Here is a 23,676-nt window from a genome sequence, read left to right on the forward strand (position 1 = left end):
AGCTCCTCTTGTCACCTTGTTGTTGTTATGTGCTTGGAGTCAGACCTGATTCATAGTGACCCTCCTTGAGTTTCCAAGGCAGTATCACTACAGAAGTAGATTGCCCAAGCTTCCTTCCGAGGAGTGGCTGGTGGTTTGAACCGCCAGCCTTCTGGTTAGCAGTCAAGTGCCTTAGGCACTACACTACCAGAGCTCCTAAGCTTAGGCACCCACAATTAAATTCAAAAATTTTTTTCTTTATTCTTACTTGTTTATCTGTCAGTACCACCCCAAAATAAAGCTTTTATCTACTTACATGCCAAGTCCAACTCATGCCTTGCATCTTCCCCATCTATTCCTTCTTCCTTAGATGACACCTTAAGCTCTAGGGTCTCATCCAGACTACTGCAAGCATCTTCCCACTGGCCTTCCTGTATCTAGTCTTCCCTTTCCACTTGGGATCTACATTGGTGGCTTTCGGATTATTTTATGGAGCCTGTGGGATAGAGGGAAGCTGAGTGGCTGGAGTTCTAGATTACTATTACTACTTCAACTAGAGAAGCAGTTTTTGCTTTATCTATACAAAATTAAAATTAAACTGTACTTAGTATGTCTTAACCAGAAAGTTTGAAAACCACTTTCAGTTTGCAGCAAACCAAACCACTTCTTTCCTATATACAGTCCTCTCCATCTCTGCTTTGCTCAAACTCTCAAATGGAATTTCCAATTCTCTTGGAATTCTGAACACCACCCTTCTGTTCTTACCTACCTCCTACTCTCAAGTATAGGTCTTTGCTGGTCTAAATTCTATTCAATTCAAATGTTATTCCTTTCATGAAACTTTTTCTGGGTCCCTAGCCAAAAGAGGAGGAGTCTTGAGTGTTGGAGACTGGGTGCAGGTGGGACTGAGACAGTGCCTTTTGGAAGAACAGAGGGCTTCCTCTGTGTGAAGAGAACCTACAGCTCCCAGTGGCACTTTCCTGGTATGGAGGAAGATAAATGTAATGATATGTGACATAGTAGGTTTTCAAATGTTTTAAAACAAAATGATGGTAGGAAGTCAAGTTAAAGATTGTTCCTTTGACTGTAAGTACTGCAGGAATTAAAGTAAGAAGACATTCATTTGAGCAGTTAGTGATGGGGAAGTAAGACTTGAGCTACCATTGAACATTGGTTGGAGAGAAGTTGGATGGACAATGGAAACAAGGGTTCTCCAAGTGAGGGAAGCAGGCTGAAAGAAGATGCAGAGAAAGCAGTGAGCAAAGTCTGGTCTGGGGAGGTGAGGAGAGAGGTGTAGTGACAGTACAACTGGATACAGAGGCTGAACCAAAGTGTGGAAATCCTTGAAGTCCAGATGCTTACCTGTGAAAACTTAGGAAATAGCTATTGATGTGATAAAAGTGTTCTGGTAGGATTAGTCAGGAAGTTATGTGTGAGTGGATTGTGGAAGTAAAAGAGAGGGAATGTGTCAGCGGCTTTTATTTGAGGTAATGAGGTTTTATACTCTGACAGAAAGATAAAGAAAGGACCATTGAGAGTAACTTTTTTTCTAAGTGATCATCAGGGCTTGATGCTAAGATGGTATAGCAGCAGGGAGTGTCAGAGGTTTTGTGTTTTGGAGCCTAGGAGAATTGTGGTGGTATTTAGATGGATTTAGTAGGTTGTGAAGAGGAGCTGGTGTGTGGAATTAGAAAAAGAAGACCTGTTTTTAAAATTGAAGCTGCCTCATCTAACTCAATGAGTCTAAGAGTTTTAAGGGCAGTTGGAGGTATGAGACCTGCAGCCACTTGTGATGTTTGGAAAACCATTACAGTGCCGCTGGAACATGTACCAGATTGCAAAGAGTACAAGAAGATAGTAAAAAAGTGAAGAATTCTTAGATGACAGCTACTTGTTTGAAAAATTAGAAAGGAAGCAAAATATGTGGTAATTACAAGGGACATTAAGTAGAATTCTTAAGACAGGACATAGAGGCCAGCAGGTTGATTCCTTAGAAATTCTTCTTACCAGAGAAGGGCAATGTACCAAATATGAGTGACCAATATGGCAGCATTGAGGATGAGAAAGACATAGAGAAGTACATGGGAGGTACAGACAACAAATATGAACCCTTTTGCACATACAGTACTGCGTTGTCAGTGAAGGCAAACATGGGTATATGATGGATAGATGGGTAGACAGGCTAAACGATTAGGTATGTCTATGAAATGGGGAGTGTATCCAAGAACATATATAGGGTTGGCAGACAATGGTCCTATAAGTTTATGTGAATGATCAGAATTCCCAGGTGTATAGTAGAGCTGACAAGGGGCAAGGTTGTGGTCACTGCTTGGTTGCAGCCAGCTACCCAGAGGGACTGAGTAGTTGAACCTGCAGGCTTGGGACCATAGTCACAGGGGACATCAAGCTCAATTGGCATAACATACTATACAAAAAATGTTCCACTTCCTACTTTGGCGAGTAGCGACTGGGATCTTAAAAGCTAGCAAGCTGCCATCTAGATGCAACGATGAGTCTCTCCTCATCCAGAGCAAAGAAGAATGAAGAAAAACAAAATTTCGCAGAAACAATTAGTCCTAGCGACTGGTACACCATCTGTTCTACAGCCTATACAACTATGAGACCAGAAGAACTAGATGGTGCCCGGCTACCACTGTCATCTCCTTGGAAGGGGATCTATGTAGGAGATCCTTGATAGAGAGGAAGAACAATGTGGAACAAAACTCACAATCATTTGGAGAAAAAAAAAAAGGTAGGGACCAGGTTTGCTGCTCTGATAGAGCCTGGTGGAACCACTGAGACTATGGCCCCTAGCTGCCCTTCACGTCTGGAATTGAACCCACATCTGTGGTTTTCAGCCAAGCAAAATACAGGCATATGAGTTAAACATTTACCTCAAGTAAATACACTCCTTGGAGAGAACAATCATGGGAGAAAGAAGGGCTGCTTATGCACAGGGAGACAGCTCAGGGCGCAGGAGTGTGTATGGAGGGATGGACACTGGGAAGAGGTAACTATGGGGAGGAAGTAGAAGGGGAGCTGTTGCATTGTGGTAAACCGTGGTCAATGACATGAGATAAAGTGTATGTGAACTGCTGTATGGAAAGTGAATTTGCTCTGTAAATCTACCCAAATCACAATTTAAAAAAAGGAAAAAAAAAAAGAAAAGAAATTCTTCTTACCAATATATGATCACCAAGGTCATATTATATTTGTTCATCCATTTATCAATATGAGTGCCAGGCATCCTGGCCACATTTTCCTTTAGAACCTGAGCAGCCCTTTAACCCTTTCATGATCAAATTATTTTCTGCTTTGAATTTTTTATTGATACCATATGCTTTCAATAATGGAAGACCTGCTGAAATCAAGGAAAAAAAAATTTTTTGAGTAATAATGAATTTTGATACAATTATGTGGGACACATATGTCCCAACTGGACTCTGGCTGTAGAAGTGATGGGGTTAGGCCTGTTTCTTCAGACTCATGCAGTTATACAGGTTCCTGCCAGGCAATAGCACACACTACAACTCAGATAGCAACTTATCAAGAAAACTGAGAAGCTGAAAATGTTGTGGGTGATATATGCCCCACAGCTTATGAGAGGGTTAACAGTGAATACTAGTGTAGCAATAACAGGGCTTAAGCTAAGGACACCTGGCATAATAAATCATGGTCTTTTCTTCTTTTAATTCTAGCTTAAGTACCTTTCCTTCTTTCCTATGGGAAAGTTGCAGATCTGGTGATAGGCTGTGCTAAAAACCAAATCCACTTCATTGAATCGATTCAGACTCATAGTGACCCTATAGTTCTACAGAGTAGAACTGCACCATACAGTTTCCAAGGCTGTAAATCTTCATGGAAGCAGATGCCTCACCTTTCTCCTGCAGATCAGCTGGTGGGTTTGAACCGCCAACCTTTTGATTAGCAGCTGAATGCTTTAACCACTGTGCCACCAGAGCTCCTTGAGATATGCTAAGTAAGGGGCAAATTACACCAGAGTCACCAAGTATTTGATAAGGATCAGCATGAATCCAATCCCTAAAATGTGAGGACTGACCTAGACCTCATTTTCCCACTTCTCCATCCTTGTCACCAGCCACTCACACAGCACATTCTCTCTCCCACCCTAACCACCTGGAGCTGGGTCAGAATTCACAAGTTAGAAAGACTTTATCCTTCAGACCAGCTACCCATGCAGCACTTCTCTGACTGTAGCCACCTGGAGCTGTGTCAGAGCTCACAAGTTAAAAGAACATCATCCTTCAGGCTGCCAAATAGGCAGACATCAGTTGTAAATTTGAGGACTCCACATAACACCCTAACCTTCTGCTCTGCTGGCCATAGATTCAAGACTAGTTTTCCACTATCCCTTCAGGATGCCAGCCCAGAAGTCCACATAACACCCCAGCCTTCTGCCTTGCTGGCTCTGACTACTGCTTTGGGTTCAATAATTCACTAGAATGCACGACTCACAGAATCTTGTGGAGAGTATACCACATTTATAGCTACAGATTTATCACAGCTGAAAAGGATACAAATGGAGAGATGCATAGGGAGACGGCTGGGAGGGTCCCCAAGGCAAAGCTTCCATGTCCCAAGGAATGTGCTACCTTCCCTATAGCATACGTTCTTGCTAACTAGGAAGGCCTCTGAGCCTCCATGTTCAGCGTCTTTATTGGCCTCACCACATGGTCATGCTAGATCAAACCATGCGTCCTAAGGCCAGTCATTGTTGGGCCGCCAGGTGGTCCCTCTTGGTCTGGTAAGCCCCTTACTCATTAGCCTCAGGTGTGGTCCAGCCTGAAAGAACCAAGAACAAAGGCCAAATTGTTTTCTGCAAGCTGTTTCCACACTTCATGTGGGGTGATTCCAGCTGTGTGTTCCAAGTGCTGCTGAATGTGAATTCTGTAAGTCTCCAGGATCACTTTTAACAATGTGTTGTTTTTATGGTCACAACAGGTAGAGTGGAACCCTCAGCTCTTAGAGGTCCCTCCCCAAACTCAGTTTGATTACAGTGTCACCAGTCTGGCTGGTGGCTCAAAACCACATTCTCCTTTCGACTCTCAGTACCATGGGACCATACTGAAAGTGAGTAATGCTTTCCTGTCTGGGAAAGGGTCAGTGTTTTCCTCTGGGCTGGGTACATCAGTCCATCGGGTGTTTCACCTTACTTCTTTTTCTCCCTCACCTCAGGGGGGCATGTTTGCTGGGCAGCTGACCAAGGTGGGCATGCAGCAGATGTTTGCCCTGGGAGAGAGGCTGAGGAAGAACTATGTGGAGGATATCCCTTTTCTTTCCCCAACCTTCAACCCACTGGAGGTTTCGTAAGTTACTTGAGAAACGGATGCTACGCCCAAATTAAGGACCTGAGCATGAGAAAACCTGTACTAACCCCTGAGGTGGTTCCCACTCTCAACCATAGTAGTTTAGGGGACAACCTGGGGTTGTCATGATGCAATTACTCTTATGTAACAGGTGGTCACTGGCCTTCAGGATTTCCCTTGGGGCATCCATCCCACACAGAGAGAAAGCATTCTTCCTAGCCCTGTGACTCCCCTCACGTGATCTTGAAAGCCTACCACCTGCTCTGAGGGATAAGCTAGGGTGTATATAATTAAGTGTTCCTTTTATAAGTGTCTCTACCGTTTTTTTTTTTTTCTAGTGTTCGTTCCACTAACATATATCGGAATCTGGAGTCTACTCGGTGTTTGTTGGCTGGGCTTTTCCAACGTCAGAAAGAAGGTTCGAGTTTGGGATCCAAAACGCAGCCCCTTGCCCCTGGGGAGCTTATTCTTCTGACTTCCAAAGGCCCATCCCTCTCTCAGTACCTGTTTCCTTGGTTTCTGCCCTGCACGTGTGGCTACCATAGTGTATGTACTCTAGTGGTCCCTTTCCCGTCTGGCCTTAGGCTCTCCTCGCCAGCCTGACCTCCACACCAGCAGCAGTGCGTCCGCTGCTTTCTCGTGTCTCTGGCTCCTGACTTCTCCTCTCAAGCTTTCACATGAGCTGCACCAGGCAGCCCTCACCAGGTCTGGGGAACAATGTAGGAGGCTTTTTGCTCAGGTGAACACTGCTGAAGAGGAGGGAGGCCAGGAGGGACTCTTAGCCGGAAACTCTGCCTGCTGCTACTGCTCTGGTCTTTTTCCTAGTCCACAGCATGAGCCACATGTGTGAACAGTATTCTGCTCAGGTTTTCCTAATTGAGAAAGTCTATCGAGTTTGGGTTTAATGTATTCAGCCAGTTAATGATTACAGTCAGTGGTTCACAGTCTTTCACTACCAAGAACCACCGTTGTTATTTTCCCTCATGGATTCCACAAATTGAAGGCTTTTGTCTATCAAATGAAGCTGCATTTTATCATCTGTAACTGATTCAAATTGACGTTTAACTGCTGGTCTGAGTTTCAGATCAGTATGACCTCACCAGTGTTAAAATGCTAGAATGGTGCCGTGAGGCAATAGTTCCTGTTATTTTGTTTAGCTTTTTCAGCAGTACCTCAAATAGATATAAGATTTCCATCAGGCTTTTAAAAAATGTAAAGTAATAGGACCTTCAGGCCAGAGGAGGTAGGCCTTACCCATCTGGGTTGGGTGCTGCTTCTAATTCTGGCTATGGTTGGCTATTGAACACAAGCTGCATCTACCTGGGTGACATAAGGCAAACTGGATGGGCTGCTGCTTATTTCTTGGGAGTCTCTGAGTGAGCTGAGGAGTGTACCATAATGTCTGACCTGAATGTGCTTCACTTGCTCAGATTCTAAAAGGCAGATGTCCTCAGAAACACAAAAAGTGTGACTAGCCCAAGAAGGATGTTTCTTGACAGTAGTCTGATTCACAGTCCGATCTCAGACTGAGGTTGCTCCAGAGTCCAGCAAGGAAGGAAGTGGTATCATAACCAGCCTTTTGTGTGGCTGCCTGCCTAGTGGCTCCCTGCACTGGACTCAGAGGTCTTGGGACCCTGTAATTACTTTCAAAGCTTTACCCAGTATCAAGGGACTTGAATAGACTAAGGAACCCCAGAAGGTGCCACCATTCATGGAAGTGATGCAACTTGGTGGGTTGCTTCAGGAGTGAAAAATCCTGGCAAAATCACAGACGGTTATCTTTAAGCTACAGAGAGCTGGGTTCTGCTGGTGTGCCCTAAGTACTTGGTGATTCATTCATTCATTCATTCAACAGCTGTTTGAGTGCCTGCTATGAGCCATGTTTATCGGAAAATGTGGATCCAATATCAGACTCCAAGCTGATGCCAATTATCATGTGTTATATTAGATTCTTAAGTCATAATCATTGCTGTTATTCTAACACTAAAAATTAACAGTGCACCAGGCATGTTTCTAAGAGCTTTGCATATATTAACATGTTTGATTCTTGCTGTAACCCTGTGAGATAGGTATCCTTATCCCCACTGTAGGTAAGAGAACCTAGGCACAGAGAGGCTAAATGACTTTCCCAGGGTCCTGAAAACTAATGGTAGAGCTGGGTTTCAAACTCTGGAGTCTGATTTCAGCATCCATACTGCTCACCTTTGTGCTCTACTGCCTCTTAGAGGACATGTGTCTGGAGAACACCTCTGGTCATTTGGTTTCTTCCGAGTCTCAAGATTTTTCAGAGGGGTCTCAGGAACTACAGGAAAGGAGGGGTAGGAAATGCAAATGGACTATGCTTTGTATGTTGGGGGTGGATCTCAAAGCCATTCACATCTTTTCTTTTGTTACTTTATATAACAATAGGAGGAAAAAGGGGAAGGGTCCCACTGCTTTGAAACAACTGAAAATCACTGGTGTAGTTCCACCCTTTCAATTTATAGATAAGCAGCTTGAGCCCCAGAGAAGGGAAGTGACTTCCCAAGGCTGGCTAGTTGTGGATTCAATATTAAACTATAGGTCTTAGGACCTCCAGTGTGGTTTTCTTTTTCTGTCCAGACCAACAAAATGTGCTCAAATTCTGACATTCTAGTAAAGTTATCATAGGCTCCTGTTAAAGTCCTGGGGTTTTGACCATCAGTAATTTCTTTGGGAACAATAGCTCTTACTCTAAACACTCTGTGGGTTGACCTCAGTGAACTCCAGTGAGCTGCTGATGGGAGCTATTTCTTTTACCAGCAGACAAGCCAGGCTTTAACTATGTGGAAAGGTGGGGGCTTACAGGGAAACTGCCATAGGCTCTGGCCATCTCTGGCACAGAGAAAAGCATGAGAAGGTGTTAGAATGCCTTCTTTGGGCATTGATAGGCAGGATCAGGGGTACTTCTGGGCCCTACGCAGCAGGGAGCTGCTGTGAGGCATGTAAGAAGCATTGTTTGTAGTCCGATCTTTGATTTCGGGCAGTTCATCTACAAGTCTTGCTTTCCATTTGTGTAAGACCACAGAGTCTGAGAAGGTTTGGATGCTCCCCAGCCTCAAGACTATAGTGCTCAGTTTATCATGTGATAAGTCACCATATGGGTCCATAGGCTTGGACTTTGGCAAGCAAGAAAGGAAGCTTGTTGTTGTTGTTATGTGCCGTCGAGTCGGACCCGACTCATAGCGACCCCTCCTTGGGTTTCTGAGGCAGTATCACTATGGAAGTAGATTGCCCCATATTCCTTCTGAAGAGTGGCGGGTGGCTTTGAACCATCAGCCTTCTGGTTAGCAGTCAGGTGCCTTAGGCACTATGCTACCAGAGCTCCCAGAAAGGAAGCTAGTTCTGATAAAGTCAGGAACAACTCATTCTTCATTACCATGTCCAACTGCTGGTAGTGCTTTGAGGCTGGGATTTTCTAGGCTACCTTTGGAATGCAGCAGGGAAGTGCCAGTCTGATTCCGGTCTGTATCTAATCAAATTGACCTGTGGCCCAATTGGAGGGGTGGTGCTAGAGAGAACAAGGCTGCTGCCTGCTTTTTCTCCATTACTCAGGTCACAGGAAAGTTCCTGCTAGCAGAGCCAGGGCATGTTGAAAGCAGTCACTGTTCTTAGGGAGTAGGCTTGATCATCTGCCTCCTGGAACAGCTTTCTTTCTAGACAGAGGGTTGGAAGAGGGATGTGGATGCTGGGAAGAACCGAGCTGAGGCCTCTTCCTGCCTGTGCTTTCCTCCTCGAAGGACCCATCATTATCCACACTGATGAAGCAAGCTCTGAAGTCTTGTACCCCAACTACCAAAACTGCTGGAGCCTGAGGCAAAGGACCAGGTAACAGCCTCTGGGTTCCCCTTCACCAGCAGGGGACATCCTTTTACCAACTTTGCTGGCAGGAGTCTGCCTGTACTGAGGACACATCTAGGTTTACCCTGCTGGTGGATAAAGGTTGGAAGGCATTAAGTTACCCTCCAGGTCTGATGTCCACTGTCCAGGAAGTGAAGAAACTTGCTCACAGTGGCAGGCTCATAATGAAGGTTCAGGAAGCCTGGGGAAAGCCAATTCCCCGATGGAGAGATGACTTATATAGCCCTTGGCAGGGGGGTTGGTGTGAGGTGCGGAGTTTTGCTGTTTACAAAACATTATTCTCCCAATAGTCCAGGGCAGATAAGGAAACAGGTTAGATGAAAGATGGTTGTGTCAGTCATCAAACTGAAAATCCATATGTGTAAGCAGAAGATACCAGTTTCCCTTTTCTTACCAATGTACTGCCTTGTAGGATGAATCTGTTTACATTGATGGAACTTTTTAGTTTCAGATACTTCTTGGCTGCACTAAGACTATATAGTATGTGTTCTCCAGAAGAAAGAGAATGCTGTTTTCAGATAGACATGGACCACTTTTGGTATAACAGAAAACATCACCAGAGTTGGATTTGGAAAATTCAGATTTTGATTCTAGCTCTTACTTTTACAAGTCATTCAACTTCATGGAGCCTCAGTTTACTCATCAGTAAAGTGAGAGTGATACCAGCTAATATCAGTGGGTTGTTGTGATGATTAAATGAGATCCAAAATGTTGAATGAAGTATACTTTGTGCAGATTTTAAGCACTACACACTATAAGCAATTTCTTCTTTTTCTTTGGCAGAGGCCGGAGGGAGGCTGCCTCTTTGCAGCCAGGAATCTCAGAGGATCTAAAAAAGGTGAAGGAAGGAATGGGCCTTGGCAGTGGTGACGGGGTGGACTTCCTCATCCTTCTGGACAATGTGGCTGCTGAGCAGGTGGGATGCCTGTCTGCCCTAGACCCAGGGGCTAGGGGAGCCTGGGCTGGGCACCTAGATGGACTGGCTCCTGAGTTACAACCATAATGGAGAGAAGTGGAGGAGGCCTCCTGTTTTGGAGGTAGCCATGGGTCTTAGTTCTCTAGGGCTGCTATAACAGAAATATGCCACATGTGGATGGCTTTCACGAACAGAAATTGATTCTCTCACAGTTTAGAAGTCCGAATTCAGGGTGGCAGCTCTAGGGGATGGCTTTCTTTCTGTCAGCTCTTGGGGGGAGGTCCTTCTCTCAATCTTTCCCTGAGTCTAGGAGTTTCTCAGCACAGGGACCTAGGATTCAAAGGATGCACTCCATTCCCGGCTCTTCTTTCACGATGGTAGGAGGTCCCTCTGTCTCTGCTTGCTTCTCTAATTTCTTATATCTCAAAAGAGATTGACTCAATATATAACACCTAATCCTGTAGATTACATCCTGCTCCATTAACATAACTGCCTCTAATCTTGCCTTATTAACATCATAAAAGTTAGGATTTACAATACATGGATAATTATTAATCACAAAATGGAGGATAATTACACAATACTGAGAATCATGGCCCAGCCAAGTTGACACATATTTTCAGGGGACACAAATCCATAACACCATGATGGGACTTGTACAGGGAGTGGATATGGGGACTGAGGGGTAGAAAGCAGTCAGGGAGGACTCTTCACTCAGGAGCATAGACACTGAATTCTAGCACATTGTTTCTTAAATTATGAATCCCAGAATCCCTGTTCCCTTGCTTTCAGTGTGTGTCTTATTAGTGGGTGGGGTGGGTATGGAGGGTCTGTCATCTAAAAATTTTGGAGTCCCTTCTTATTGTATCACTTTTGGAAGAACCTATAAGCACATCAGCATATTTTAGAAATCTGAGAGGCCCGTGGCAAAAAAAAAGAAACCTAGTTAATCTTGTTTAAGTCTATTTTCTCTGAACTTATTTTAGCCATAGACTCTTTTCCTTATGGAATAAATGCTGAAGAACACACAATGGGAAATGCTTTTCTAGATTCAAAAGTCAGGCACCCAAAGGAAGAATAGCCTGGATCCTCCTTCCTTCCCTTGTGAAAGCGACAGTGCACCTGAAGGCAGAACTGCACCTGTGCTTATGTGTGAACAGCGAGCCTCTTGTTAGGATGATGAGGCAGGGGTTTATGTAAAGTGTTTATGGCATGCTTTTTAGAATTCATTTTGGGGGAAATGAAGGCCAATAGAAATTTATGAATATTTGTCTTTTTTTTAAGCTTAAAACAATATAACTTTTTTAAATTACTATTTTAGAGTAGATGGGAAACCATTAGAAAGGGGGGGGGGTGTTTTTTCCATTCACTGTGATAGAGAACAAGGAGCCACCATACTACTGTGGTTTCTTCATCACTAATCTTTCCCTTATGCCTTCAGATCTCTAGGACTAGTGAGAGAAAGGCCTTGGGGACACAGCTTCTTGAGCTGTTAAAGCCCTCCCCAGGAGAAGACAAGCCCCTGTAGCTCTATGCAAGTGGTCAGTTGTCATGCTCAGCATTTCTTTCTCAAACCGGACCTCTGGCCCTTTCAGGTGCATAGCCTCCCAAGCTGTCCAACACTGAAGAGGTTTGCACAGATGATAGAGGAGAGAGCTGTGGACACAGCCTTGTACATCCTGCCTGAAGACAGGTGAGAGGCTTTTTTAGATGTTGGTGTAAAGTCACACTTGATCAGGCCTCTGAGTGTGTGGGGAAGAGGGGTTCATCAGCCCATTCACACCTACCACCTAGCATTTCCGTGTGTGAAGAGGCTGGAACAAACCCGTTCTGCTCCCTACTGAATGGGCTTGACCCTAGGACCCTATGCTACGGGAGCTGGGACTGGTGACCTAATAGTTCCATTCACTGTGACACAGAACAAGGAGTCACCACCCTATTGCCATTTCTTCATCACTAATTTTTTCCTTTTGCTGTAAATTTCAAAGGATATGGGTGGGGGAAGCTGGAAGAAAAATAATTATCGCTAACTTTGTTCATTATGTCATAATTTACAAATCATTTTCTTGTTCTCACTGTGAGGTAAGTGTCACTATCCCTGACTTTATATAGAAATAGTTGTTACCTTGCGTACGTTCCACTGGCAAGTGGTCAAGACAGAACTTAGACCCAGATCCTCTGACTACAGATCCTGTATTTTCTCTATATTACTGCTTCTTAGGGCTCTGTTTTTAGAAAGCCTATTTCCTGACCACCAGAATGAATGTTTATTTCTTACTCAATTATGAAAGACACTTTTTTCTGAGATCGGTTGAGAGCATTCAACTTGCCCTCAGAATAGGTACCTTGACAGAGAGGGGAGAGATAGGAGGTAGAGGAATAGTCCTGGGAAAGGTGAGTGGGAGGAAAAAGCATCTAACGTTTCAAGAATTTGCATGGTCTGCTGCATAAGAATAAGGGCCTCTCCTTGCTTTCCTCCCACCAGAGTCAGCATGTCCACTGCTACACTAGCCTCCTGCATCCAAGAGGCTTCAGCCAAGCCACCTGGCTTGCTGCCACTGCCTGCGACTTATCAGCTTCCTTCCTCTCTTCCCGCTAGACCTAAATTGTCACCTGCTGTCTTCCCTCCAGGATACGTGCACATATTTAGTAAATTTTTTAGGCTTTACAGGCTATGCAGTGTCTGTCACAACTGTTCATATCTGGCTTTGTGTATGAAGCAGCCATAGACGGTATATAAACAAGTAGGCATGGGTGAGTTCCAGTAAAACTTTATTTATAAAAACAAACAGGCAGACCAGATTTGGCATGCGGCTATATTTGCTTTCTCCTGATACAAAATATTTAAAACAGGACCTGATCCACTCTTTTCCATTCCAGTTAGCCCATGTCTCATAAAGCTGTTGTTTCTTCTAGGCCAAGTGGTTTCAATGGCACAGTGCATTCCAACTCAGCTTGGCCTGCACACATTTTTTCTAGAAAAAGAATGTAGCCTATGGTGTTGGTTGCCTACTCCTCGTGCATTGCTCCAACATTCCTTGATTTATAAAGGTGACAATTTGCCCAGTTGCCATCAATAAAGATTGTTCTAAGCCAATCATGGTGATTGTTTTGTCAGTGATTGACTTAGGGATAGTTCTGGGTTTTCTGGGAGAAGTTTTTTCCTCTTTGATAAAAAGTGGGAGGCACAAAAACACCGTTAGCTGCTTCCCCTACCTCCCACCTCTTCTGACTTTGTTTACTTGCTCGAGGACATGCTTTGAGTTGCAGTCGGCACCTTGTGATCTTGAGGTGGGAGCATGGGAGTGAAAGTGGTGGAGCCACAGAGCTAACTGTGGGAGCACTACCTCTGAACTTCTTGTTACATCAAATATTAATAAGAAAGCCCCTATGGTCTAAACTCAGAAGAGAAGAGGGATGGCACACAAAATTGTAGCTTATGATGTTATAATAATATTTCCTTCTGATCACTTTCCTAAGGGTTTTCCTGGAAATCTCGACACTTTATCCTTCCTAGCTTTGTTCTTTTGTTCCTGAAGGTCTAGTTCGTTGTACCTTATCCCAGTTGCCACTCTTGCACTCCTCCTACCCAACCCACATCTTGATTGCTTTTGTTGTTGGAAGCCTTTGTTGACAGAGAAGCCTCAAACATGAGGCAATGCCATTTCTCTCCTGTCATCTTCCCTCCTGCATTTCCTTTTTTCTCCACTTTCTCTGGTTGAGCCCATGAGGCCCTGGGGGAGGGGTGCTGAACCAGCTGATATCTCCCATGTACTGAGTGCCCCCTGGGTGCTTAAATGTTGTTCACTTGACACAGGGAAAGTATTCAATTGATGGTAGGCCCTTTCCTCCACATCCTGGAGAACAACCTGCTGAAAGCCATGGACCCTGCCACTCCACCCGGCAAGATCAGGTACTGTCACAACTCTGCTTTGTGCTTCTGTGGGGTGAGGGCTGCAAGGAGGGAACCCAAGTCTTAGGTGACAAAAATCAGGCTCTCAGTTGACTTAAGGTGGGTGTTTAAGAGGCCCTGGGTCCTGCAGGTAAAAGTAAAAGAAAATTTTCCTTTTCTTCCTACCACATGTCTCCTACCATATTACAAAATTTTTATTTTGCAAAAAAGTACCCTAAATTTATTAAATTTATTTTTCCATTTTTTACTAATTGAACATATGTCCAACACAGTAGTTAATCATGATATCACACTCATTTGATAGTATAACAGCCCCAAAAAAAGATAATTGCTCCATAGTTGTTAAGTCTGAACACCCTCATTGAGGGTGTAAAAAAACCAAAAACCAAACTCACTGCCACTGAGCTGAATCCAACTCATAGTGACCCCTCCTTGGATTTCTGAGGCAGTTTCTCTACAGAAGTAGATTGCCCAATCTTCCTTCCGAGTAGTGGCTGGTGGGTTTGAACCACCAGCCTTCTGGTTAGCAGTCAAATGCCTCAGGCACTACACCACCAGAGCTCCCCATTGAATGTGTAGAAGGGTATAATATCTGTTAGGTACTGGAAGTTGTTGGAAGTGGTTTATGAACCTCCACTGCTACCTTCATAGAGCCTAAAACCCCAGGTTGGGGAACACCTGCTACTCAAAGCGTGGCCTGCAAATGAACAGCTGCAGTATTACCTGGAAGCTTGTTGGATTCTCAGGCCCTCAGGCTGAAGGTCCTCAGGTGATTTGCATGATGCTTAATGCTGAAGAAACACTGTTACAGGCTTCCTTCTTGACTGAGAGAGATTACACATGGAGACTTTTGATGAATGTGGACGGGGTAGAAGACAGGACCATTCAGGACATTGGGCCGGGGTTTATAATAGCAAATCATGTGAATACCCTGCCCTGCCCTTCACAGTACCTGTGATGACGGTACATTACTTGCTGGCTTTTGCCTTCTTGCCACTCTGTGGATACTTCTGGGTCTAATGCTGGTCTTCTAGGGTAGAGGATCAATAAATAAAATCATTGATCTTGTCCAAGAGAAGATGCAGAGGTCAGACAGATATAGATGAAAATGGTACCTTTATTACTGATTAAAGCCATTTGGAAAATGGGATGAGGGCTAAACAGGTTTATTAATATTCCTGTAAAATGAACTTAATTCTCCCAAACTGCAAGCCTTCCCTGCAAGGGGCAGAGCTCGCATCACATGGCTGAGAGTAGAGTATTCACTATAAGCAGGCTGGTCCCAAAGAGAGAAAAGAGGTGGAGCCTAAACTACACATGCTCAGTTCTTTCTTCTAAGCTCACCAGAGGAGGAGTGAGCCAATGAGTGAGCAGGAGACCAAGCGGGTGGGTGGGAGCCTGGAAAGTTATTCCAGAGGCTGGGGAGGTCCCACCTCATAAAAACATGAGAGATAGGGAATAGGGTTCTCCCCACCATCTATTTCAAAGGACTTTTATGTAAGGCTCAACTGATTTCTAGGTGTCACCTGGTTTCTGAGGAGGCAGGCAGTGTCCTGGCTTCCAGAGTCCTGAGGAAAAGAAATATGGAGAATTGTTTATTCTTTGCAGAAAACTGTACCTCTATGCAGCTCATGATGTGACCCTCATGCCTCTCTTAATGGCCCTGGGGATTTTTGACCATAAATGGCCCCCATTTGCTGTTGACCTGACCATGGAACTCTACCAGCACCAGGAATCCAAGGAGTGGTTTGTGCGGCTCTATTACCATGGAGAGGTAAGACCTCTGAGGTAGGATTGGGTGATTAGGCACCATCCTCTCAGCTTTATCCACCTTGGTTTAGCACCAAGTCTCCCTCCTCAGGCCCAGTACAGTCTCCGGTGATACAATCATCTCTGTGAATCCTGTTAGGTGACCCAGGGATACAGCAGGACTTGGTACATGGTTCTGTTACAGACTTCTACTTACAGGGCCACCTTCCTTCTTTACTCTTGAGTATCTCTGCCAGGATGGTAATATCCTGACTGTGAAGCCTATATGAAAATTAATGATGGTGTCTTTGGGAGGTGGTGTGAGCACTCTTCATGTCTTGGTGGCTCCATCACTGTGTGCCCAGTGCAGAATGCACAGCCCTCTCCAAGGATCATGAGACCTTAAGCTCTCCTAGCTCAATGATATAACTTGACTGTGTCTTCTCCCATCAGTTCAACACATATTTCTTGACTGCCTTTTATAAGCAGGATTGGTATGTTTAATCTGGAAGCTGATTGGGTAGTGTGTGCCTCTTAGACCTCTGGACTCAGCTGAAAGCAGCATAAGGAAAGGTCCTCAGTGGACCTGCTGAGTTATGTCTCTTCCACAGGAGCAGGTGCCAAAAGGATGCCCTGAAGGACTCTGCCCGCTAGACAAGTTCTTGAACGCCATGTCCGTTTACACCTTAAGCCCAGAACAATACCACAGACTCTGCTCCCAGACACAGATGATAGAACTTGGGAATGGAGAGTGATTGGTTTATATAAATAGGATTTGTTGATTTTTAAAATAAAATGTCTCTTCACAATGTCTCAGGCTAATGTGTATTTGGTGAGGGAGACAAAGGGTTAATGCATAGGATAAGGATATTTACTCCCTGTAGGAGATCTCTTCCTGAAAGGAAAAGGGGTGAATTGTTGAGACTAAAGGGATATGTCTCTATTTTGTGGCTTGATTTTCATCATCAGAAGCAAAGGCACTCTGAGTACGAAAGACACTCAGCTATAGAATCGTGTTGTTTTTTGGACTCCAGTTCTTTTATCTTCATTTCATAAACATTTATTGAACACTTACTAAGTTCCAGTTTTAGTTGCCATGGAGTCGATTCCAACTTATGACAACCCTGTGTGTGTCAGAGCAGAACTGTACCCCATAGGGTTTTCAGTGGCTGATTTCTTGGAAGTAGATCACCAGGCCTTTCTTCCATGGTGTCTCAAACTGACAGCCTTTCAGTAGTAGCTGAGTTTGGTAACAGTTTCCATTATCTGGGGCTGCCACCTACTAAGTAGTGATCATTATAAAGTTGAAAATGTTCTGCCCTCAAGTTGTTTCAGCCCAGTAGGAAAGGTGGATAAGTAAGACGTAATTACAAATACAGTGTCATGCTGTGATCAAGGTATATGAGGGGTAGCTCTGGTAGTGTAGTGCCTAAGGCACTTGACTGCTAACCAGAAGGCAGGCAGTTCAAACCCACCAGCCACCCCTCAGAAGGAAGGTTGGGCAATCTACTTCCATAGTGATACTGCCTTGGAAACCCAAGGAGGGGTGCTATGCTCATGGCACATAACAACATTTGGGTGCAAAGAAGAAACACTTAACCCTGGGGGGAAGGGGAGGGGGACTGGGGAGAACAATTGAGTAAGGCTTTGGGGGACATTCTGGCCTGAGCCTGGTAGGGAAAGGTGAGTAGGAATTAGCAAGATAAACATGGAGGGAGGGAAGAATATTGCCTGTGGGATGGGTTTGAAAGGCAGGGAACAGTTTGTTGCTGAGCTGTGAGATGCCCCCCACCCCCACCCTGTACTCCCCACCCCCCTCCAGGGGGAGGAAGCAGAAAGACTGCTCAGCCTCGGGGCTATGGCTGCAGCAACCACCATGAGGGCTCTGCAGTGGTGGGTTGGAATTACTCAAAATAAGGACTCTAACTAGGTCCTCATGGCTACGTTATGACCCCTCCCCCCATTTCCTTGTCAACCTTCTCATTCTTTCCCAGAATCTGTTCCAAGCATTCTTCAATTTCAAAGCACCATCCCTTTACCTCTCCAAGAAGACAACAATCATGAAAGCCTCACCACTTCCTGCTACCCCAAGCTTTCCCACATCAGACGAAGAGGTGTCCCTCCTCTTGTCTGAATCTCCATCCCAGCCCCTTTGCCTATCACCTTTGTATATTCCTCCACTGACTCCTTCCTGTTGTTGTTGTTGTTATGTGCCATCGAGTCGGCCCCAACTCATAGCGACCCCTCCTTGGGTTTCCGAGGCAGTATCACTACGGAAGTAGGATTGCCCAACCTTCCTTCCAAGGAGTGGCTGGTGGGTTTGAACCGCCAGCCTTCTGGTTAGCAGTCAAGTGCTCTAGCCACTATGCTACCAGAGCTCCTTCTCTATCAGCTTTAAACCTATTCATGATACTTCTCTCCTGGTAAAACATCAAACCTATCCAAAACTTTAACCAACATGATCCCTTCCAACCACCACATTCTTCCCTTTGTTGTTATGTGCCGTTGAGTCAAGGGCATGGGGGTACCATACTCATCTGACCTCTAACTTCACAAGGGGGAGACAGAATCACCATTAGCAGCCTAAGGCTTATTCTTATGAAGCCAGACATTTCACCACTCTCCACAGAGAGTGGATTTTTTTTTTTTTTTTTTTGCCATTTCTGACATCAACCATCCCTTCCAATAGCACTCACTACTTATGGTAGTTAAGGTTGTCAACTTGGCTGGGCCTGGTTGAGTGGCTGGGCAGCTGGATGTAGTTATTCCTGGTGAGATTGACAATCAATTCCATGGTGGAATCTACTAGAGCTGTTGAGTAGCTGCTTTAGAGATGTGGCTGCTTCCAGAATATTAGAAGCAGCTTTGAGGAAGGTCTCCAGCTTATGGAATGCTTGAACTCTGCATGTAGCTGAGTCATTGTTCAACAACCTGCCATGCACTGCCAATCTTGGGACTTCTTCTGGACTTGAATTAGTGGCCTGCTGTGTTGTTTGGTAACATTGGGACTGTGCCTTTTTACTTGTCAACCTTGGGCTTGCTGGCCTCAGTAGCCAGCAGCTGCCTGAGTGAAGAAAAGTCTCTAGCTTCAGTGGGCCAGGAGCTGGAGGCAGAGCCGAAGCCCAAGGTTGAAGGGCTTTTGCCCAGCCCCTAGAGCCTGGCACTTTGAACTTGGACTTAAGGTCTCCAAATTGTAAGAGAATAAACTCCTGTTTGTTCAAGCCATCCAATTTGTGGTATTTCTGTTAGAGCAGCACTAGGTAACCAAAACACTACTTCTTTGCTAGGTTGCAGTGGCCACACAGAACTAACAGACAGCACTCAGGATTATGGAGTTTATTAGGGAAGTAACTAGGCTACAATTCAGGTTCAGGAACGATCTCAGGATACAATTCTATCAATCAGGACAGTCTCCCCTCTGCTGTGCCCTCAGGCATGCCTCTCTGGCCCTTGGCCTCTCAACCTGGCCTCTGTCCTGCTTGAGCAAGTGTTACAAAGGTCTTTTAGCTCTGCCAATAGGTTCACCTAGGTGCATGCCACTCTGCTATCAAGGCTCCTGCCCAAAGGCACTCAGCTTTCTTGTTCCATGGGCTGGAAGCCCACCACTTTATCTTATGCTTCTTGGTTCCTCAGCCAGTCATCTGCCAATCATTTTCTTCATTTGGCTTCCATGACAAATACTCTTGGCTTTCCTCCATCTCAACTTCTCAGTTTTTGCTGAATCTATATCTAATCTCTAATCATGGGAGTGCCCAAGGATTAGTCCTTGGACCTTTTCTCTGTCTGCACTTACCCCCTAGGTGATCTCAGGCAATTCCACAATTTCAATTATTATTTCTACAGTGTCTACTAAATTCATAACTTCAACCTGAACTTCTCTCCTGAACTCCAGTCTCATGTCCAGCTGTGTACTCAATATCTCTATGTGGATATTAAAGGTATTTAATATGTATGAAACCTCCCATTGTCTACAATAAACTCAGTTTTCATGCCTGTTCTAATCTATTCGTTCCATAGACTTTTCTATCTAGGTAATGGCACCACCATTCACCCACTTGCTTGGGCCAAGAACTTTGGAATCACCCTTGGCTGCTCCTCCTCTCATGTCCTACATCTAATTCATCAGCAAATCCCATTTCATCTCTCTTCAAATCATATCCAGACTTGACCAGTTTTTAAGACTTCCTTTGCTGCTTAGTCTCAGCATCATCCCTCACCTGGATTATCACAAAGGTCTTCTAACTAGTCTCCTTTTTCTGCTCTTCCCATCTCCCCTCAATCTGTTCTCAACACAGATATTGTTTTTAAAATATGAGTCAGAAAATTCTTTGGGAAGAATATCTCCAGTAAGGGTCTAATCTGTAAAATATAGAGAAAACTTCAACAACTCAGCAACAAAAAGACAAACAATCCAATTAAAAAATGGGCAAAGGACAGGAGTAGACACTTCACCAAAGAGGACATTCAAGTAGCCAACAAACATGAAAATATGCTCATAATCTTTAGCCATTAGACAGATGCAAATCAAAAACTGCAATGAGATACCATCCTGCCCCTGGAAAAATGACGCTGACCAAATACACAGAAAACAACAAATGCTGATAAGGAAGTGGAAGATTGAAACTTTACCCATTGCTGATGAGATAACAAAATGACAAGCACTATGGAAAATGGTATGGCTCTTCCTTAAAAAGCTAGAAATAGAAATACCTTATGATCCAGCAATCCCACTCCTTAGGATATACACTAGAGATCTAATAGCAGTGTCTTGAATAGATAAATACACACCTATGTTTATTGCAAAAAGACTGGAATGACCTAAGCACCTATCAACAGATGAATGGATAAATAAAATGGTGTATACATACAACGGAATAATACACAACTACAAAAAATAATGATGAATCTGCAAAACATAACATGAATGAATCTGGAGGGCATTATACTGAGTGGAATAAGTCAAGGCACAAAAGGACAAATATTGTATCATACCACTTCTATAAAAAGACAAAATAGGTATACCTATGGCAATCAACATTCTTTGGTGGTTACTAGAGATGAAAGGGAGGGGTATCACTCTCTAGACAGTAGACACATGGTATTTTTTGGTGGTGGGAAAGGCAAATGTGGGTGTAGTGTGTACAACTTAACCAAAGTGAATGATGACAATAAGAAATACACAAGATTAAGAGATCTTTTTGGTAAATTCTATAACAAAATTTAGTAACAACATCAGTATTCCCAAAACATGTGAGTGGTTACCTAGGTAGATATTCATGCATGTATGTATATAGCAAGGCATATATGTGTATATACATGTGCATATACAGGTGCATATATGTTGTTGTTAGGTGCCATTGAGCCAGCTCCGACTCATAGCAACACTGTGTACAACAGAACAAAACACTGTCCGGTCCTGCACCAGCCTCACAATCCTTGCTATACCTGAGTGTATCGATGCAGCCACAGTGTCAATCCATCTCATTGAGGGTCTTTCCCTTTTTTGTTGACCCTGCACTTTACCAAGCATGATATACTTCTCCATGGTCTCTTCTGACAACATGACCAAAGTAGGTGAGACCAAGTCTGGCCATTCTCGCTTCCAAGAAGCATTCTGGCTGTGCTTCTTCCAGGACAGATTTGTTAGTTCTTCTGGTGTCCACAGTACTACCTGTATTCTTCACCAACAACACAACTCAAAAGCATCAACTCTTCTTCGGTCTTCCTTATTCATTGTCCAGCTTTCACATACATATGAGACAATTGAAAATACCATGGCTTGGGTTAAGTGCACCTTAGTCTTCAAAGAGACGTCTTTCCTTGTCTGCATCTTAAAGAGGTCTTTTGCAGCAGATTTGCCCAGTGCAATACATCATCAGATTTCCTGACTGCTGCTACCATTGGTGTTGATTGTGGAACCAAGTAATATGAAATCTTTGACAACTTTTTTCTTTTCTCCATCTATCATGATGCTGCTTATTGATCCAGTTGTGAGGCTTTTCATTTTCTTTATGTTGAGGTGTAATCCATGCTGCAGACTGTAGTCCTTAATCTTTATCAGTAAGTGCCTCAAGTCATCTTCACTTTCAACAAGCGAGTTTGTGTCATCTGCATATCACAGGTTGTTAGTGAGTCTTCCCCCAGTCCTGATGACACATTCTTCTTTGTACAGTCCAGCTTCTCAGATTATTTGCTCAGCAAATTGAGTAAGTATGGTGAAAGGCTACAACCCTGACACACTCCCTTCCTGATTTTAAACCATGCAATATCTCCTTGTTCTGTTTGAACGACAGCCTCCTCGTACAGATTCCTGGTACAGGTTCTTCATAAGCAAATTAAGTGTTCTGGAATTCCCATTCTCCTCAGTGCTATCTAGAATTTGTTATGATCCATATAGTCAAATGCTTTTGCATAGTCAATGTGGTAATTAAGTTTATGTGTCGACTTGGCTGGGCAGCTGGTTGTAGTTATTGCCCATGGTGAGACTGACAATCAACTCCATGGTGGAAGCTACTGTGAAGAAGCTGAGTAGCTGCTTTAGGGATGTGGTCTTCTTAAGAAGTCTGGGAATTGTCTGAAGCTTTTTTGCACACTTGAACACTATATGTAGCCAGGTGTTCAATTAGCAGCAGGCCTGCCATATTTTCTGCTGATCTTGGGACTGTCTCTGGACTTGAATTAATGACCTGCTGTGTTGTTTGGTAATGTTAGGACTGTGCCATTTTATTTGTCAACCTTGGGCTTGTTAGCCTCAGCAGCCAGCAGCTGCCTGAGTGAAGAGACACCTCTAGCTCCAGTGGGTCAGGAGCAAGAGGCAAAACTGAAGCACAGGGTTGAGGGACTTTGACCCAGCCCCTAAAGCTTGGCACATTGAACGTGGACTTCTGGCCTCCAAAACTGTAAGAGAATACCCTCCTATTTGTTAAAGCCATCCACCTGTGCTATTTCTGTTAGAGCAGCACAAAGTAACTAAAACAGTCAATAAAACACAGGTAAATACCTTTGTGGTATTCTTTGCTTTCAGCCAAGATTCATCTGACATCAGCAATGGTATCCCTTGTTCCATGTCCTCTTCTGAATCCAGCTTGCATTTCTGGAAGTTCTGTGTCAATATACTGCTGCAGGCGTTTTTGAATTATCTTCAGCAAGATTTTACTTGTGTGTGATATTAATGATATTGTTCAATAATTCCCACATTCTGTTGGATCACCTTTCTTTGGAATGGGTACAAATATGGATCTCTTCTAATCAGTTGGCCAGGTAGCTGTCTTCCAAATTTCTTGGGATAGATTAGTTAAGTGCCTCCAGCACAGCATCTGTTTATTCAAACAGCTCAATGGATAGTCCGTCAATTCCTGGAACCTTGTTTTTCACTAGTTCCTTCAGTGCAGCTTTGACTTCTTCCTTCAATATCATTGGTTCTTTATCATATGCTACCTCCTGAAATAGTTGAACACTGACCAATTCTTTTTTGTACAGTGACTCTGTGTTTTCCTTCCATCTTCTTTCGATGCTTCCTGCATCATTCAATATTTTGCTTATAGAATCTTTCAATATTGCAACTCAAGGCTTGAATTTTTTCTTCACTTGTTTCCACTTGAGAAATACTGAGTGTGTTCTTCCCTTTTGGTTTTCTAAATCCAGGTCTTTGCACATTTCATTATAGTAATTGACTTTGTCTTCTCAAGAGGCCCTTTGAAATCTTCTGTTCAGCTCTTTTATCTTGTCATTTCTTCCATTTGCTTTGTTTTTGTTGTTGTTGTTATGTGCCATCAAGTCGGACCCGAGAGCGACCCCTCCTTGGGTTTCCGAGGCAATATCACTATGGAAGTAGATTGCCCCATCGTCCTTCTGAGGAGTGGCTGGTGGGTTTGAACCATCAGCCTTCTGGTTAGCAGTCAAGTGCCTTAGGC

The 23,676-nt window shown here is 44.0% G+C and overlaps 1 protein-coding gene across 1 annotated transcript in view; it reads left to right on the forward strand.

The window, feature by feature from the left end:
* ACP6 (acid phosphatase 6, lysophosphatidic) overlaps positions 1–16,518 on the forward strand; it is a 22,568-nt gene extending 6,050 nt beyond the window's left edge. Inside the window, exons 3-11 of the mRNA XM_007948364.2 lie at positions 4,942–5,070; positions 5,176–5,306; positions 5,645–5,724; positions 9,065–9,152; positions 9,969–10,101; positions 11,697–11,794; positions 13,919–14,014; positions 15,623–15,788; positions 16,375–16,518. Coding sequence (XP_007946555.1) covers positions 4,942–5,070; positions 5,176–5,306; positions 5,645–5,724; positions 9,065–9,152; positions 9,969–10,101; positions 11,697–11,794; positions 13,919–14,014; positions 15,623–15,788; positions 16,375–16,518 — 1,065 coding nt within the window. The remainder of the gene's footprint in view (positions 1–4,941; positions 5,071–5,175; positions 5,307–5,644; positions 5,725–9,064; positions 9,153–9,968; positions 10,102–11,696; positions 11,795–13,918; positions 14,015–15,622; positions 15,789–16,374) is intronic.
* The last annotated feature ends 7,158 nt before the right edge of the window (positions 16,519–23,676 follow it).

The sequence above is a fragment of the Orycteropus afer genome, unplaced genomic scaffold, assembly GCF_000298275.1.
Source record: "Orycteropus afer afer isolate SDZICR_OR568_19922 unplaced genomic scaffold, OryAfe1.0 scaffold00010, whole genome shotgun sequence".
Lineage (NCBI taxonomy): Eukaryota > Metazoa > Chordata > Mammalia > Tubulidentata > Orycteropodidae > Orycteropus > Orycteropus afer.